The following is a 17,184-nucleotide window of genomic DNA, read 5'->3' as shown; positions in this document are numbered from 1 at the left end:
TGAGGTGTGTGTGTGTGTGTGTGTGTGTGTGTGTGTGTGTGTGTGTGTGTGTGTGTGTGTGTGTGTGTGTGTGTGTGTTTCTGATGAAATCACCTTTGATCAGTAAATCTGGGCTCGTCTTTGCAAAACCTCTGCCCACTCTGTCGGCTTTTGCGTCCAGAATGTCTGAAAATGTGTCTGTTCTGGTTTTACAGTGAGGAAGGCCAGGTTTCTCTGTATAACACACACCACCAAGTCTTGCTCAGCCAATTGCAAGCTTGCTAAAGTATCATTTTAGACAGATATTATACACTACTGCTCAAAGGTTTGGAATAATTAAGATTTTTAATAAAATTTGAAATAAAATGTATCACGGTTTCCACTAAAATATTGGGCAGCACAACTGTTTTCAACATTGATAATAATCAGAAATGTTTCTGGAGCAGCAAATCAACATATTAGAATGATTTCTGAAGATCATGTGACACTGAAGACTGGAGTAATGACGCTGAAAATACAGCTGCGCATCACAGAAATAAATTACATTTTAGAAAATATTTACAATAATGAAAAGCTATTTTATATTATAATAATGTTTCACAATATTACTGTTTTTACTGTATTTTTATCAAATAGACTTTAAAAAAAAAATTTAATTATTAATTTTTGAGCAGTAGTGTACATAAATATCCCCAGACACAGTTTACATAGTGTTACTGTCTAAACATTTGATATTGTTATTAAAATTAATAATTAAGATTTAGAACTCTTAGAAAAAAACATTATAATTAATATTTTTTTTATATTTCATTTTATTTCAGTTTAAGTTTTTTTTTTTTTCAAGTAATGAAATTCTTTTTTATATAGATTTGGTTAACTGTAATAACTTTGCTGAGCATTGCACATATAATTCATGTTTCACAACCACATTTATCACTGTATAATTTGAAACTGAACAGACTTGTTATTTAAGTGTGTGAATAGTTTTCAGCCTCACGCTCTTCTTCTGGCATTCCAGCTCTTTCTTTTGGTCTTTCTGTATATCCCTCTTTCCCTGAACGGACTCCTCTCTCATCCTGTGCTGTTCTTTCTTTCTTTCTCTCGTCATCCCTCTGTCTTCCTGTGTCCTGCACCGCTTGTCTCTCTGAGTTTGTTTAGAGACAGAGATAGTGGGGAAGTATATTTAGTCTGAATAGACTCACTGTCTGCACACCAGAGAGAGAGAGAGAGAGAGAGAGAGAGAAAGAGAGAGGAGAAATGACCATATTTCTTCTAGATTCTTGCTTTTGCCCTTCTTTAAAATAGGCCTTTTTTGTCCATTATTTTTATAACTTTTATTGACTTTCCTTTCTCGTGCATTTCTCTCTCTGTGACTGTCTCTCTCTCTCTACCATTGTCTCCATCATAATCTCTCAAAGATAACTGTGACGGAATGGGAAAGGCTTGGAATCTCTCGCTCTTTTGTCAGTGTCAGCTGATTCTGATAGAGGGACAGAGAGAGAGAGAGAGAGAGAGAGAGAGAGAGGCATATGCATTTATTTTATTTTAGTTTTATTTAAGTTTTAGTAATTTGTTTACATGCTTTTGTCAGTTTTATTTGTTTTGTTTTTAATATTTAATAGCTTTTTTATTTTAGTTTTACTTCAGCTTATACATATTTTATTTCAGTGATCAAAATTTCTGGCCATTGAAAAATAACAAATACTTTCTCTCAAAGAAAGCCAGAAAATGCCACAGAAAACTACGAAGTTTTGATGACTAACTAAACTTCTTCAAGTCCAGTAAGAGGTCTTCACTGAATGAGCCCCAACAGACTGATTAAAAAAACCCTGTGTGCTCTTACTGCCGGACATCAGCCAATCAGATTAGAGCTTGCCAGATCATGAAAGTGCTCTTTGTGTGCTTCAGATGAACGGACTGTAGTCCAGCTGAGACTGAAAATAGAAAGAGAAACCGGAGGGCAAAAACTCGGATGGACCGATAAGCAGATGTTCAAAATATGTAACTAGATTTATACATTTTCTAGAGAAACTATGAGTTGTTTTTGCATGCAGAATGTGCTGGTGCATTCTGGGTCATGGTTAGCTGGTTACTTACTGGCCTGAGATAAAAGAGCCAAAGTGGGTCTGATATTCACAGTGTTCCCACAGTCACAGAAAGCCAGGAGGCATCAGAGAATTCGATAATTCTGATTTCCAGGCACACAGATAAAGTATCAAGTGTGTGTTGTATCTGTGTTAGTAAACACCATTAATAATGAGTGTTTCCTGTGTGTGACGGGGGTTTTGATCATGACATTGATTGGCTGTAATTAATAGCTCAGGACTGTGTTGTGTTTGTGAGAGAGAGAGACTGAAGCGGCTCGCATCCGCACCCGAGGGATTTCACGAGGTTCACAAAGAGAACAGATACAATGGAAAAAAACAAGACGTTTTCAGAAAGAGTTTTATTTATGAGAGCAGAAGGATCCATTCTGGTCATGTGTTTATGAAAGTCACCATATTGCACTCTTTTATGGAACTGTTTATTTCCGTCCACCAGTGTTATTTTAGTATCATTTATATGCTATTTGTGTATTTATTCATATTTTAAATTATCATTCATTGTTTTATATATATATTTTTTTTATTTTGGTTTAAGTTGTAGTTATTTGCTATATGTACTTTTGTCATTTTTATTATTTCTGTTTAGCTTTAATGTATTTTTTATTTCAGTTTTTTAGTATTTGTTTTTTATAAAGTTTTTAATTTTAGTACTTCATCTTAAAAATATTTTATTTCAGTTAGTTGCCAACCCATACGTGCAAAATATACATTAAAAATACTGTTATATGAAGTAAGAGCATATATGAAACCTATTAGAATTAGGAACAATTTCATATATATCTAGCCCATATAAATATATTTACGTATGTGTAATACATTTTTGGACATATACAGTATGTCATGTATACATATATCCATCCTAATACCTGTTGATACACAATGATTATATAAGTAAATATAAAAGAAAAACATATATAAGCATATTGAGTGTGTGTGTGTGTGTGTGTGTGTGTGTGTGTGTTTGTTTTGTTTTAATAAAGTTGCATGTAGGGCAAAATATGCTACATATATTACATTTCCATATGAGAAGGCAGCTTTTCTAATTACTGTTTTTGAAGTTCTATATGCAGATGAGGTTTATTATATTTAGGTAACCTCTTTGCAAATGCAATGATCCCAGCCAAGCTGTTAAATACAGAAATGGTATGATACATGTGATACACAATATGCGAACATGGGCAATCATGCATATTTTTGCAGCAGCTTTTTCAATAAATGGTTTTGGAGGGCTAGTATGCCATCTTCTTACACAAAGACACCTACAGTGATAAAGTCCAGCAGATCATGTGACGTGATGAATGAAATGCAGTGGTGCTGACTGATGTTCTGGTGTGTTGTTCTGTGGCAGTGGGTCTGGAGCAGCAGTGTGAGCTGACCTGTCGACCGGTTGGGTATCGTTTCTACGTGCGGCAGGCGGAGAGGGTACGAGATGGAACGCCCTGCGCAAATAACACACCCAACGATGTGTGTGTGGGAGGACGCTGTCTGGTGAGAAAACAGCTAGGCTGACATGCACCAATATGATAGTAACATCAGCACCGGAAAGAGCCACTGTGATCATTTCTAAGTCTAAATCTGCTCAGTTCTAGTGCTGACATTGCGAGGACAACATTGCAAACAGCTCGTATTCTTAAAGCGTCTAAGAATCCTCTCAGAGAGCTCTTAATTTTGCTTACATTTTTAAAACTAGGAATCGTAGCTTAAGAGTGATTAAGAGGAAAAGACAAAAACTTTCATCTTATTGAGGAGGCGGTGGTGACCCCGTTGCTAAGTATGACACATTCTTTTGAAGACTGTGATTGATTGTCCAAGAAGAAAAAAAAAAGAGCGCTTTTAAATAGGGCCTATTTTTTCTTGTTTTACCCTAAACAAATGAGGACAATGGAAGCAATCAAAATCAACAAAAGAGCAATTCAGTAAAAAAAAGCTTCAGTTAGCTTAACGCAGTACACATAGCAAGTTTATTTTCAATTATATAATAAATAAAAAGAAAACTGATAGAACAGAAAAAGAATAGAGCAAGCTAGTGTTAGAGGCCTTTTTTGCTTTTGTTAATTGTATAATAAATAAAAAGAAAACAAATCGATAGAGTACAAAAAGATTAGAAAAGCTAGTGTTAGTTTTTTTTTTTAGAAAACAAAGCAGTTAGTAAATGAATAGATTGCAAGTCTAAAAGGGGCAAGTTTAAAAAAAAAATAAAGAATAAAATACAATTAGAATAGAGAGTGCTTGAGCTAAAGGGTCAAATAAAGATGGAAGAGATGTGTTTTTAGTCGATTCTTGAAGATGGCTAAGGACTGCTCGGACTGATTTGTGCAGGTCATTCCACCAGCAGGGAACATTTAATGTAAAAGTCCGTGAAAGTGATTTTGTGCCTCTTTGAGATGAACAATAATACGCCGTTCACTTGCAGAACACAAGCTTCTAGAGGCACATAACTCTGAAGTAATGAATTTAGGTAAATGGGTGCAGAGCCAGTGGTGGTTTTGTAGGCAAACATTAATGCCTTGAATTTAATGCGAGCAGCTACTAGTAGCCAGTGCAAATTGATGAACAGAGGTGTGACATGTGTTCTTTTTGGCTCATTAAAAATTAATCTTGCTGCCGCATTCTGGATTAATTGTAGAGGTTTGATAGAAGTGGCTGGAAGACCTGCCAAGAGAGCATTGCAATAGTCCAGCCTGGACAGAACAAGAGCTTGAGCAAGGAGTTGTGAAGCATGTTCTGAAAGAAAGGGCCTGATCTTCTTGATGTTGAATAAAGCAAATCTGCAGGACAAATAACAAACTGAAACAACTAAATAGTATTTATTCACACATAATAACATTATTAATAACATAAATATTTTATTTGTATTTTGTATGGCCTCCTTTGGCTGTGATAACAACTTGTATTCTTGCTGGCATTGTTTTTATGTACTTTTCCGCAGACTGTTGTTAACGACTTCCAAATAGTTTCTAGTTGTTCTCAAAGACTTGCTTTTGATGAAACTTTTGTACGATCTATCTTTGAATTCATTAAACCCCAACAATAATTATATTTAGCATTAGAAACACTTCTGTGACCATTACAGAAACATGAAAAAATGGTTTTGGTAGGGCAGCTGTGGCACAAACCTTATATTGGGTGGTGGTTTAATAAATGTGTTAAGCACTGTGTATATATATATATATATATATATATCACGGTGCTTCTGTGTGGAGACGAGGATTGCGGAGGTGAGGGAGAGTCACGAAGAACAGTCTTTATTTATCCAAACAGGGGTAATACAGGGCAGGCAGGAACACACACGGAGCACATAGACGACACCGGACAAAGGAATCAAGAAACAGACAACACTTTAAATACTGAACTAAACGAGGGTAATTAACGGGACACACCTGAACCAAATGACTAATCAAACGAGAGGGAGAAACTGGGTCACGGTGAGCACATGTGGAGAAAAACACACACAAACAGTCCAGAGGTGTGAATATATATATATATATATGGATATCGTTGTGTCTCTAATAAGATCAGTCACAAACTACCCCTGCACCATTTAATCTAGTGTCTTAAGTCATCCATTGTCTGCAACACATTTCTTCTCTCTCTTTGTCTTTTGGCCATCTTCTCCTCTGCTAAAGAAACTCTTAAGCCTCTTAAAAGTCCTCCTCCCTACTCCAAACACTTTTTGATCATAAGAGCTCTTTTAAGTGTTAAGATGCTTTGTGAATAACTTTTATCTTTACTAGAATCTTCTCTTTAATTCTAAGGGGAAGCCCCCACTTTTCTAAGATTTTGTGACTAGGAGCAACTCTTCACTCGAAGACTTTTCATGAATACGGGCCCTGATGTTTAGTTCTAGAATCTGGCAGCTTCATGCTCCACTGTAATGAAGTGATTGTTTCTTCCGTGTGTGTGTGTGTGTGTGTGTGTGTGTCAGAGCGAGGGCTGTGACGGTGTGTTGGGCTCAGGGTTGGTCCGGGATCGCTGTGGCGTGTGCGGCGGGGAAGACGGCACCTGTGAGAGGGTCACGGGAAGTTTCCTGAACACCAGCGTCCCGCTGGGCTACCACAAAATCCTGGACATCCCACCCGGAGCCACGGCCATCAACATCACTGAGAGACGAGCCAGTCCCAACTATCTGGGTATGAACTCTCTGTGTGTGGGTCTGGTTTGGACCAAATATCTGCTCTGAAACCTGAAATTAAATTAAATACAAAATAATAATGAAAATGTATAACTGCCTAAAGCATTGTGTGAGGGTTAGGTTACGGGTCAGAAAATGTCATTAGCTCTATATAAAATGGAAAGTCCCAACCATGACACAAACGTGTTTGTATGTGTGTGGTTATTTTTGTTGTGTTTGTCTTTCCTTATGGTGACCAAATGTCCTTACAATAATCAAACCTGACAAACGTTCCTTGTGCGAACATGCCTACTGGAAAACAGCTTCATAAAGGAACTAAGTTCTATCTTATTTCATTCAATTTTGGAGTATTTCCCTATGAAGGCAAATGCATGAATTATGTAAACACTGGAAGGACGGTTTGCCTTTGCAGAGCAGAATAATTCACTCTGAAATGAAAAATGTATTTACTCACCCTCACATAGTTGTGGCGACAGTAAATGGGGGTTAAAATGGTGTAAAAATTGCCATATGAATCCACAAAGTATCACGCTGCTGCTAGATGAAGGTAAAGGTGCACAAAGAAGATAAATTCAAACAGGGTATTTATTCCAACAAACACAGAAGATCAAGTAATCCATGAACAGCAAACATGAGGTATAAATAATAACCGACAAACTCAAACTGAACAGACAGGAACTTAAATACACAGACCAAAGGAGCCCTCAAAAAAAAACAATTTGACCGTTTTTTTTGTTTTTTTTTACAGTGAGGATAATGATTTAATTAACAAGACACAGGTGAACTAACTAACATAATCAAGGGGAGACAGAAACTAGGTCAACGAACACATGAGGAAAGAAAACAAACTAAAGGTCCATATGGTTGTGACACAAAGCTATTGTTGAAGCCAAATTTATTAGTTTTTCTTTAATTATATTTATGATTTGGCACAAACTTGAAATTAATTTTAATCAAAAACATTTATTTTCCCAAAGATAAAAATGTATATTTATCAAGTAAAAATATTATTATAAAGACCATACTTAATATTATATATCAAGACACTTTCTTTAGACACATAAGGAGGACCAATCCTACAGAAATTAAAAATAAATAAATGTGTGTATAAATAAATAAATATGCAAATAAATAAATAAATGTGTGTATAAATAAATAAATATGCAAATAAATAAATAAATGTGTGTATAAATAAATAAATATGCAAATAAATAAATAAATGTGTATAAATAAATAAATATGCAAATAAATAAATGTGTGTATAAATACATGTATTCTTGTTTAAATACATATATAAATAATTAAACGTGTAATGAAAGTAGGCAAATAAATAAAATAAATTGGTGGGCAAATGGAAAATGTTTAAGTAAATGCTAAACTCATCCTAACTATTTTCTTTAAATCACTCATTTATTTCTGAATGTAGTTCCACATTTATTTTTCCTCTGCGCAACATGCTAATGAGAGGGTGCCAACTATGGACTTGGTCGGTTTCTAACTTCAATAGCATTTGAGAAGAATGACTTACAGTAACATAACCAACTGTAAATTGTTCATATAGGTCTCAGTCATAATGCACACCTTTTAGATTTTTGTCTAATGTATGTCACTCGCATACATCACATAACAGGACATGTTTCTACCTGCTAATGTGAGATTAGTGTAAATTGGTCATTGTTCCTCGGCTTTACCTCAGCTCAGAGTTCAAACCTCCAGCCAAACGTTCAGCTCATAAACAACAGCGATCATGAGCAGTGGGATGTTTTTTAAATTCTTCACAGCTGCTGTTGATCACTACAGATTGTCTAGAGCGTGTATGTCTACATTCAGATGAAAATGTTCCATGGTTTGAGCGTGCAGTGCGTTTGGGGCAGCGATGAGTCACTGTCCTGAGAGGGATGCTGATATTACCTTCGTCTTAATATTAGCCTGAACATGACTCAGGAATGCACATATTCACGGCTGATGGTGCGTGGGGTTTGGAGGATCTCTCTGGGCTGGATTAGGTAATGCAGGCATGTCTTCATAAGTGAATATGACCCTGAGTCAGACTCATGGACATGTCTGTGTTTGTTTCTCCTTATGCCCAGGTCCGTTTCTCTGTGTGTTCTAGTACAGTTTGATTGTGCCCCGGAGGCAGACTGCTGTAGTAGACAAAACACTTACCGGGTTACATGACAAATCAGCTCTTTTTCTCTCTCTGACATCCTTTTTTTGGCTTTGGCTTTTCTCTCTCCTGTGTCTCTCTGTGATTCTGTCTGACCCAGTTTTATTGCATCGGAGGTGTTAACTATCACTGTTATTATTGTTTATATTTCCTCTAGCACTGAGTGTGTGTGTGTGTGTGTGTGTGTGTGTGTGTGTGTGTGTGTGTGTGTGTGTGTGTGTGTCCGTCATCCTGCAATGTTTGTGCAAACAGCACCTCCCTCAGCAGTGCCCTGGAAACCACCCACAATTCTTCAGCATCACTGCAGACAGTTTTGCACAAGTGCACGTAAAAGATCATTTGCACAAGCAAAACTCTTCAGAAAATGTAAAAAAAAACAAAAAAAAGACGAAGAAGAATTATATTTGTCTATTTTGGGTATCACTAGTTTAAGTATCAGTTTACTTGTGATACTAGTAAAACTAGTATAACTAAACTAGTGATACCTAAACTAGTTTATATAGTTTAAGTATCACTAGTTTAAGTATCAGTTTACTAGTGATACTAGTAAAACTAGTATTTGTCTAGTGTAGGTGTAAGTAGTTTTGGTAGTCATACTAGTTTAAGTGTCAGTGTTAGTCTAGTTTAAGTCTCAGTTGTTTATGTATTAGTATTTGACTAGTTTAAGTGTCAGTAGTATGAGTAGTCATACTAGTTTGTGCCAATATTGGTCTAGTTTAGGTGTCAGTAGTTTGGGTAGTCATACTAGTTTAAGTGTCAGTGTTGGTCTAGTTTAAGTCTCACTTGTTTACTGATACCAGTTTAAGTATCAATATTTCACAAGTTTAGGGGTCAGTAGTTTGGTTAGTAATACTAATTTAAGTATCAGTATTGATCTAGTTCTGGTGTCACTAGTTTGAGTAGTCATACTAGTGTAAGTATCTATATTTCTCTAGGTTGGATGTCAGTAGTTTGGGAAGTAATGGCAATGTAATTATCAGTGTTTTTTTAATTATCAGTATTTAAGTAGTGATAGTTTAAATATTACGTACTTGTTTCTGTATCAGTCAATAATAATTGTTTTGGTATCAGTACTGGACTAGTTTGGGTGTCAGTAGTTTTGGCGTTCCAGGTATTCATACTACTTTGGTTATCAGTGTTTGTCTAGTTTAATTATCAGTATTCATGTCATGATACTAGTTTAAGTATCAGTAATGGTCTAGTTTTGGTGTCAGTTGTTCTGGGAAGTCGTATAGCTTAAGTGTCGGTATTTATGTAGTTTAGGTATCACTAGTTTAATGACACTTGTGTAAGTATCAGTACTGATGTAGTATTTGTATTGATCTTGTTTATGTGTCATTTATAGTGTAATATAGTTCATATTGAGATCTCTCATGTTTGATTGCCATTATTGTTGTCTTGGGCAAATCTGAGCACAGTTTGGGATTTACATTTGCTCTCAATGAAAGGTGACGTGAAGCAATTGAGATATGAAAGAGATCTCATTATTAGCTGTTAGCTGTTTCATGGGTGGGCCAATGAGTACCATACAGATTTGCTTAATTTTAGTTTCCTGATGTTTGTGCTGCATCCTTCCTTTTTCATTCCTCTTTCTTTGAAACTCTTGCTATGAACATCTTAGAGGAGAATTCCTAGTTGCATGTGATGTGTGATTATGGTAGGAAACTCATAAAAAGTTCATCACAAGCAGAACTGAGGTCTGTAATTACAGACAGCTAAAAACAGCCGTTCCACAAACAAATAATGGCTGTCGAATGAATCTCAAAAAATCTTTTAAGATCATGCCCAGCTCTGTATGTTGTGATTGTGAGCAGCTCATTAATGCATGTGTTTGTGTCTGCAGCCCTGCGCAGTGGAACAGGTCAGTCGGTGGTGAACGGACGCTGGGCGGTCGATCCTCCGGGAGAGTATCAGGCAGGAGGAACCACCTTCCTGTACAGCCGACCCAAAGCTGGGCCTCAAGAGCAGGGAGAAGAGAGAGGAGAAACCCTCAGTGCTCCTGGACCCACAACAGCCCAGCTGCAGCTATACGTAAGCGCACACACACACACACACACACACACACACGTGTTCATGTAGTACATTAGAGTAATGTGGAAAGAGGTAGACAGATATGGCTTGTGTGTGATGGAGCACAAACTCTGAACTGGGAGGTTTTACTGCAGGAATGGATGGAAGGAATAAGCCATTACTTTATGTTTATACATGACTATTGTGTTTATTGATGATGATATTATATGAATATAACGCCTCTCCTAACTCATGTTAGAAACTCTATCATTTTCCTGTAATGGCTTATATCATGAAACAGTATGAGGCAATACCAGAAAGTATTTTAAATTAATAAAAATACACACATTATCAGTGTTTAAGTTGTGGTTCTAGTTGAATATCAGTATTGGTCAGATATCAGTAGTTTGGGTAGTCATACTAGTTAAAGTGTCAGTATTTGTCTAATTTAGGTATCAATAGTAATCAATCATACAAGTTTATTTAGGTTTGATAGTCATACTGTAGTTATCGGTGTTTAGTTTAGTTATCAATATTTAAACAGTGATACTAGTTTAATTATCAGTATTTGTCTAGTTTGGGTGTGAGTAGTTTTGGTAGTCATACAAGTTTAGTTATCTGTTTTTTGCTAGTTTAATTATCAATATTTAATTTGTGATACTAGTTTAAAGGGGAGATAACACACACAGTTTCACCCAATCTCATGTTAATCTTGAGTATCTATAGAGTAGTACTGCATCCTTCATATCTCCAAAAAGTCTTTAGTTTTATCATATTTATAAAAGAAAGATACAGCTTTACGATTCTCTCCGGAAAAAGCCGAGCTCCTGGAGGCGCGCCGTGGGCGGAGCTAAAGATTGACAAGCACTTGAGCTCCGACTGCCAACAAAACAGACATTTGATGCAGTTTCACTTACCGTCTGCAGTTCTGAATCATGACCGGGATCTTTTACAGCTGGGACCCCTCCATCCTTCAGTATCAAACGATGTGCAAATCCAGCGTCGAACTGGGCCTTGTTTATAAACGTCAACAAACACTCTTGTGAAACTGCGTTGCTGCTCCAGAAAAACAAACTGCATCCACTGTTTACATAACGTTAGGGTTCTTTAGGAAGCTGAACAAAGTTATCTTTCCCTTAAAACCAAAAACACACTTCTTTAGAGACATTCTTCCCGAGCGAGTCCCATGCTGCGCTGTTGAATGAAGCACGTTGATGGGCGCACTGTTGCTCTCGTTCTGGTCGATGTGTGCGCGTGCGCGCTCTTCCGGGAGAAATGCCCATATAAGGAGTTCCACCCTTGTCTACGTCATGAAGGGCCACGATCGAAAAAAACTCTCCGAAACTTGTACGAACCAGGAAGTAAGATTTTTAGCACAGAAATACTCCGTCATACGTCCAAATTGTTTTTTGAAATTTTGTCCATGCTTAGCATGAGAATCCTACTCTTTAACAGTGTAAACAATTCTGAATGCATGAAACAGCATTGCACCCCTCCTTTAAATGTCAGTAATGGTCTCATATACGTGTGACCAGTTTCATGATACTAGTTAGTATTGGTCTGTTTTAGGTATTGGTAGTTATGTTAGTCCTACTACCTTAATAATCAGTATTTAAGTTATAAATCTAGTTTAAGTATCAGCATCTGTCTAGTTTAATTTTCAGTATTTAAGTTGTGATACTAGTTGAAGTATCAGTAATGGTCTACTTTAGGTACCATTTGTTTAACGGTCTAGTTTAATATCAGTATTGGTCTAGTTTAGGTATGGCTAGTCTAATCATATTAGTTTAAGTATCAGTATTTGTCTACTAAAGGTGTCAGTAGTTTTAGTAGTCACACTACCTTAATTACCAATATTTTATGTAGTGATACTAGTTTAAGTCTCACTATTGGTCTAGTGTAGGTGTTAGTGGTTTGGTTAGTCATACTAGTAGTTTAAGTATCAGTATTGGTCTAGTTTAGGTGTCAGTAGTTTGGGTTGTCATACTAGTTAAATAACAGTATTGGTCTGGTTTAGGTGTTAGTGATTCAGGTAGCCATACTAGTTTAAATATTAGTATTGTTGTAGTTTAGGTGTCAGTGGTTTGTGTAGTCATACTAGTTTAAGTATCAGCATTGATCTATTTTAAGTGTGATGTTTTATTGCTACTAGTTTAAATGTCAGTATTGGTCTAGTGTATGTGTTAGTGGTTTGGACAGTCATACTAGTTTAAGTATTAGTATTGGTCTAGTTTAAATGTTAGTGGTTTGGATAGTCATACTAGTTTAAGTATCAGCATTGATCTATTTTAAGTGTGATGTTTTATTGCTACTAGTTTAAATGTCAGTATTGGTCTAGTGTATGTGTTAGTGGTTTGGACAGTCATACTAGTTTAAGTATTAGTATTGGTCTAGTTTAAATGTTAGTGGTTTGGATAGTCATACTAGTTTAACTATCAGTATTGGTCTAGTTTAGGTGTTAGTGGTTTGGATAGTCATACTAGTTTAACTATCAGTATTGGTCTAGTTTAGGTGTTACTGGTTTGGGTAGTCATACTAGTTTAAGTATCAGTATTGGTCTAGTTTAAGCGTGATGTTTTTATTGCTACTAGTTTAAGTATCAGTTTTGGTCTAGTTTATGTGTCAGTGGTTTGGATAGTCATACTAGTTTAAGTATCAGTTTTGGTATAGTTTAAGTATCACTTTTTATCGATACTAGTTGAAGTGTCAGTATTGGTCTAGTTTAGGTGTTGGTGGTCTGGGTAGTCATACTAGTTTAAGTATCAGCACTAGTCTAGTTTGGGTGTCAGTGGTTTGTGTAGTCATACTAATTTAAGTGTCAGTATTAGGCTAGTTCAAGTATCACTAGTTTGATGATACTAGTTTAAGCTTCAGTATTGGTCTAGTTTGGGTGTCAGTCGGAGTTGGTTGTTAACACAGTAACAGCATGGATAGCACAGCTCTGATGATTTGGTTTTGGAAGAATTTGATGAAAACCGATGAGTTCATAATTCATACTTCAGCTTTAAGTTCATTCAGATGTTATGAGAAAGACTGTCCACATACTGTGGTGTGTGTGAGTGTGTAGGAGTGTGTTCTGAGTGTCTGTGCATCAGTGAAATACGGCCGATACTAACTGGAAAGCGGTCATGGAGTGAGACGTTACCATATGCTGGAGTTTATTAACCTGTTTTTTGCTGTCTCTCTCTCTCGCTGTAGATTATTTTCCACAGGCAGAATCCAGGCATAGACTATGAATATTACATCCCAGTGGAGAAACGGAGGGACGGAGAGAGAGAAATACACAGAGAGAGAGAGCGAGGACAGGCAGCGCTCCGAGAAATCAGTGAGTTTTCCTACACTCTCCTTGTCAGTGAGAGTCTCTCTCTCACCCACCATCTTGGTTTCTATTTTTCTCTCCTGATGATCTTCTCTCTCTCTCTACATTTATAGTGTTTATACGTGTGTGCCGCGCAGATATATTTCACTGAGCAGTTTTCTCTTATTTCTCTCATCACTTATTGGCCACCGCTGAAACCTTTTAAGGTCATTACAGGAGAACTTTGTGTGTGTGTGTGTGTGTGTGTGTGTGAGTGTGTGTGTGTGAGTGAGTGAGTGAGTGTGTGAGTGTACCTGGTATTTATCACGTTATGGGGACCAAATGTCCCCACAAGGATAGTAATACTAGTAAATTTTGACCTTGTGGGGACATTTTTGAGGTCCCCATGAGGAAACAAGCTTATAAATCATACAGAATGAGTTTTTTTGAGAAAGTAAAACTGCACAAAGTTTCCTGTAAGGGGTAGGTTTAGGGGTAGGGTTGGTGTAGGGCAATAGCGCATACAGTTTGTACAGTATAAAAACCATTACGCCTATGGAATGTCCCCATAAAACATGGAAACACGTGTGTGTGTGTGTGTGTGTGTGTGTGTGTGTGTGTGTGTGTGTGTGTGTGTGTGTGTTTGTGTTTGTGTGTGTGTGTGTGTGTGTGAAATGGGCAACAGAGGATGATGTTTAACAGAGTTTTTATGAGAATGGGGTCACAGTGAAAGTGTGTGACATGAGGCAAAAAGCATGAATCAGGCTTTAGTTCTGTGCCAGCCCTGCTAAAAACAATTTTTGGTGTAACTTGGGAACAGGCTAGGAGACCAGCTAAATCAACTTAAACCAGCTAATACCAGCACACCACTGGCTGGTTTAAGCTGGTCTTTTCAGCAGGGAATTAAAACCTAGTGAGACTGCCTTGCTTCTTTTCCCTACACAGACAGCAAGGTTACCTTCTAAAGCAGCATCCCAACTAAAAGGGAACATCATCAGTGACATTTTATTTATTTCTGAAGGATATTCACACATGTAGTAATTTGCAGTACAATTTTAATGAGAGTATGATGATTTCCGTAAATATGAGCAACTGCAGCTGTTAGCAATGCACTGGTGCAAAACAAATACTTAACCACATTTTTTTTGCACAACATTTCTTACATTTTTACAACTTCTGTGAAAAAGAAGTGTGCTTCGTTGTATTGAATGTGCACTCATAGTGTACTCCAAATCTTAAAAGTGCATTTTTTAAAAACTACTTGCAGATAATATAGTCATATTAATTAAATAAAGGTCCACTTAAGTGCACTTAAAACACTTTCATGACTGAACACTTAAGTGCATTACAAACGTGTAATTACAAATTAATTTAAATACATGACATACAAGATTCAATAGAAATTGCATTAAGGTACATTTTAGATTACCATAAATGCTTGTCAGTACATTCAGCAGTAACACTTTAATCATATTTCCAAGACAATAGAATTATGAAATTACATGTAAAGATGTACTTAAGTCTTAATCAAATCAAAAAAAGCACTCAATAGTTCAGCTAATTGTATTTAATATAAATGCAAATTATAATGCATTTTTAATTTCCATTAACATGCAATTAAGTTCCGAAAAACATTACATGTAGCTCTTTTTATTTCTGTATTAAGTAGGCTACTCTTTTTAAAAGCATGCTAAAGTGTTTTTTTTTTTTTTACCGTTGCATGACTAATAGTTTAGCGTTTAGTTTTTGAGGGCTCTTCTCTCTGTGTTTCAGGTGGCTTCTCAGTGGCAGTGGAGAACCCTATCGCTCCTCCTCCTGTGACGTCTTCTGCCTCCTCACCTCCATTTTCATTCCCTTCCTCCTCATCTTCCTCATCTTCCTCATCATCTTCCTCTGTGTCTGATCGATGGCCACAAGAGAGGCTCCGCCCACAGGGCTTAGGACCCAATCGTAACGCTCGAATCCCTCCAAGAACGGACCTCCCATTGGACAATCAGCCTGTGTTCGTGTGGCGAAGAGGCGCGCTGACAGAATGCACTGCTACCTGTGGAAAAGGTCAGAGAATTATCAAAAATGTTACAGTCAGCAAATGATTTCCGAAGGCTCAAGTGACACTGAAGGCAGGAGTAATGATGCTGAAAATTCAGCTTTGATCACAGAAATCAATTACAGTTTACAATGCATTCACATAGAAAACAGCTATTTTATATTGTAATAATATTTCACTATATAACTGTTTTTACTGTATTTTTGATCAAATAAATGCAGCCTTGATGAGCGTAAGAGAAAAAAATCGGTTACACTTTACTTAAAGCCTATATGTAAAATGCACAGTGTAACAATGAATCGATAAGTGTTATAATGTATTAACTGTGGTTACAATTATTCATGAGATTGTACAATGCATTATAAGGTGCATTTACAAGGCATAATTAATGCATTAAAACTCCTTTTATAATGCATTATACTGTAGATAAAGGCTTTATATCATATGTTTACCAAAAAATCTTACTGACTACATATTCTAATTTTTGAATGACAGCTCTCTTTAGTACATTGTAAATCCATAGTTCAACTCAGCATGGATCTGTGCTTTAGATTTTACAGCAGTTGACAGCACACATTACTGCTTTGAGTGGCTCTTCTTTAAACCTGTGATCCAGATTGGACGTGGTGGATTAATGCTGTGTTTATTTGTAATAGGAGAGCTGGAAACTCTCAGAGAACATGAATCCATTGCCTACTGACATGAAGAAAGCCAAGCGCTGTGGAACAGGGCATGCATGTGCCAAACTGTTCGGGAGTTTCTCTGTAGGGCTCTGTGTGTTTTTAAGGGGTTTCTCAGCCGCTCACCACTGGTCTTTGTTAATCTGATTTGCGAGTGTGAATTTGCTCTCTGCCGCCTCCTTCTGGTGTGTTTAAAGAGCTGCAAACTGACACTGTGCTCTTATGTTAGTGGTGTTTGCTCAGGCAAGCATCACCATCACTATTGCTCAGAGTTAATGATTTAAACAAACCCCCAAACTTATAGTTCACCCAAAATATTTATAAAATGTGCTCACCCTCAGGCCATCCTAGTTTGTTTCTTCATCAGATTTGTAGAAATGTAGCATTGCATCAGTGTCTCAGCAATGGATGCTCTGCAGTGAATGGGTGCCGTCAGAATGAGAGTCCAAACAGCTGATAAAAACATCACAATAATCCACAAGTAATCCACACCACTCCAGTCCATCAGTTAACATCTGGAGAAGACAAAAGCTGAAACACATCCAACATTAAGATGTTTTTAACTTCAGATGCATCCATAATCCATAGTAACGCTTCCTTCAGTGAAAAAGTTTGATAAAATGCATTAATGGTGGATTTCTTTCTTACAAGCACGCAGCTTTTTGCTTCACGAGACATTAACTGATGGACGGGAGTGCTGTGGATTACTTGTGGATTATTGTGATGTTTTTATCAGCTGTTTGGACTCTCATTCTGACGGCACCCA

The 17,184-nt window shown here is 36.8% G+C and overlaps 1 protein-coding gene across 1 annotated transcript in view; it reads left to right on the top strand.

The window, feature by feature from the left end:
• The window catches only part of LOC107689176 (ADAMTS-like protein 4), a 57,263-nt gene that overhangs the window by 33,291 nt on the left and 6,788 nt on the right, over nt 1-17,184 (top strand). Inside the window, exons 6-10 of the mRNA XM_016487099.1 lie at nt 3,433-3,572; nt 6,010-6,214; nt 10,227-10,414; nt 13,592-13,718; nt 15,465-15,746. Coding sequence (XP_016342585.1) covers nt 3,433-3,572; nt 6,010-6,214; nt 10,227-10,414; nt 13,592-13,718; nt 15,465-15,746 — 942 coding nt within the window. The remainder of the gene's footprint in view (nt 1-3,432; nt 3,573-6,009; nt 6,215-10,226; nt 10,415-13,591; nt 13,719-15,464; nt 15,747-17,184) is intronic.

This window comes from Sinocyclocheilus anshuiensis, unplaced genomic scaffold (assembly GCF_001515605.1).
Source record: "Sinocyclocheilus anshuiensis isolate Anshui unplaced genomic scaffold, SAMN03320099.WGS_v1.1 scaffold737, whole genome shotgun sequence".
In the NCBI taxonomy this organism is placed as follows: Eukaryota; Metazoa; Chordata; class Actinopteri; order Cypriniformes; family Cyprinidae; genus Sinocyclocheilus; species Sinocyclocheilus anshuiensis.
This window is presented reverse-complemented; position numbering and strand designations above follow the sequence as displayed.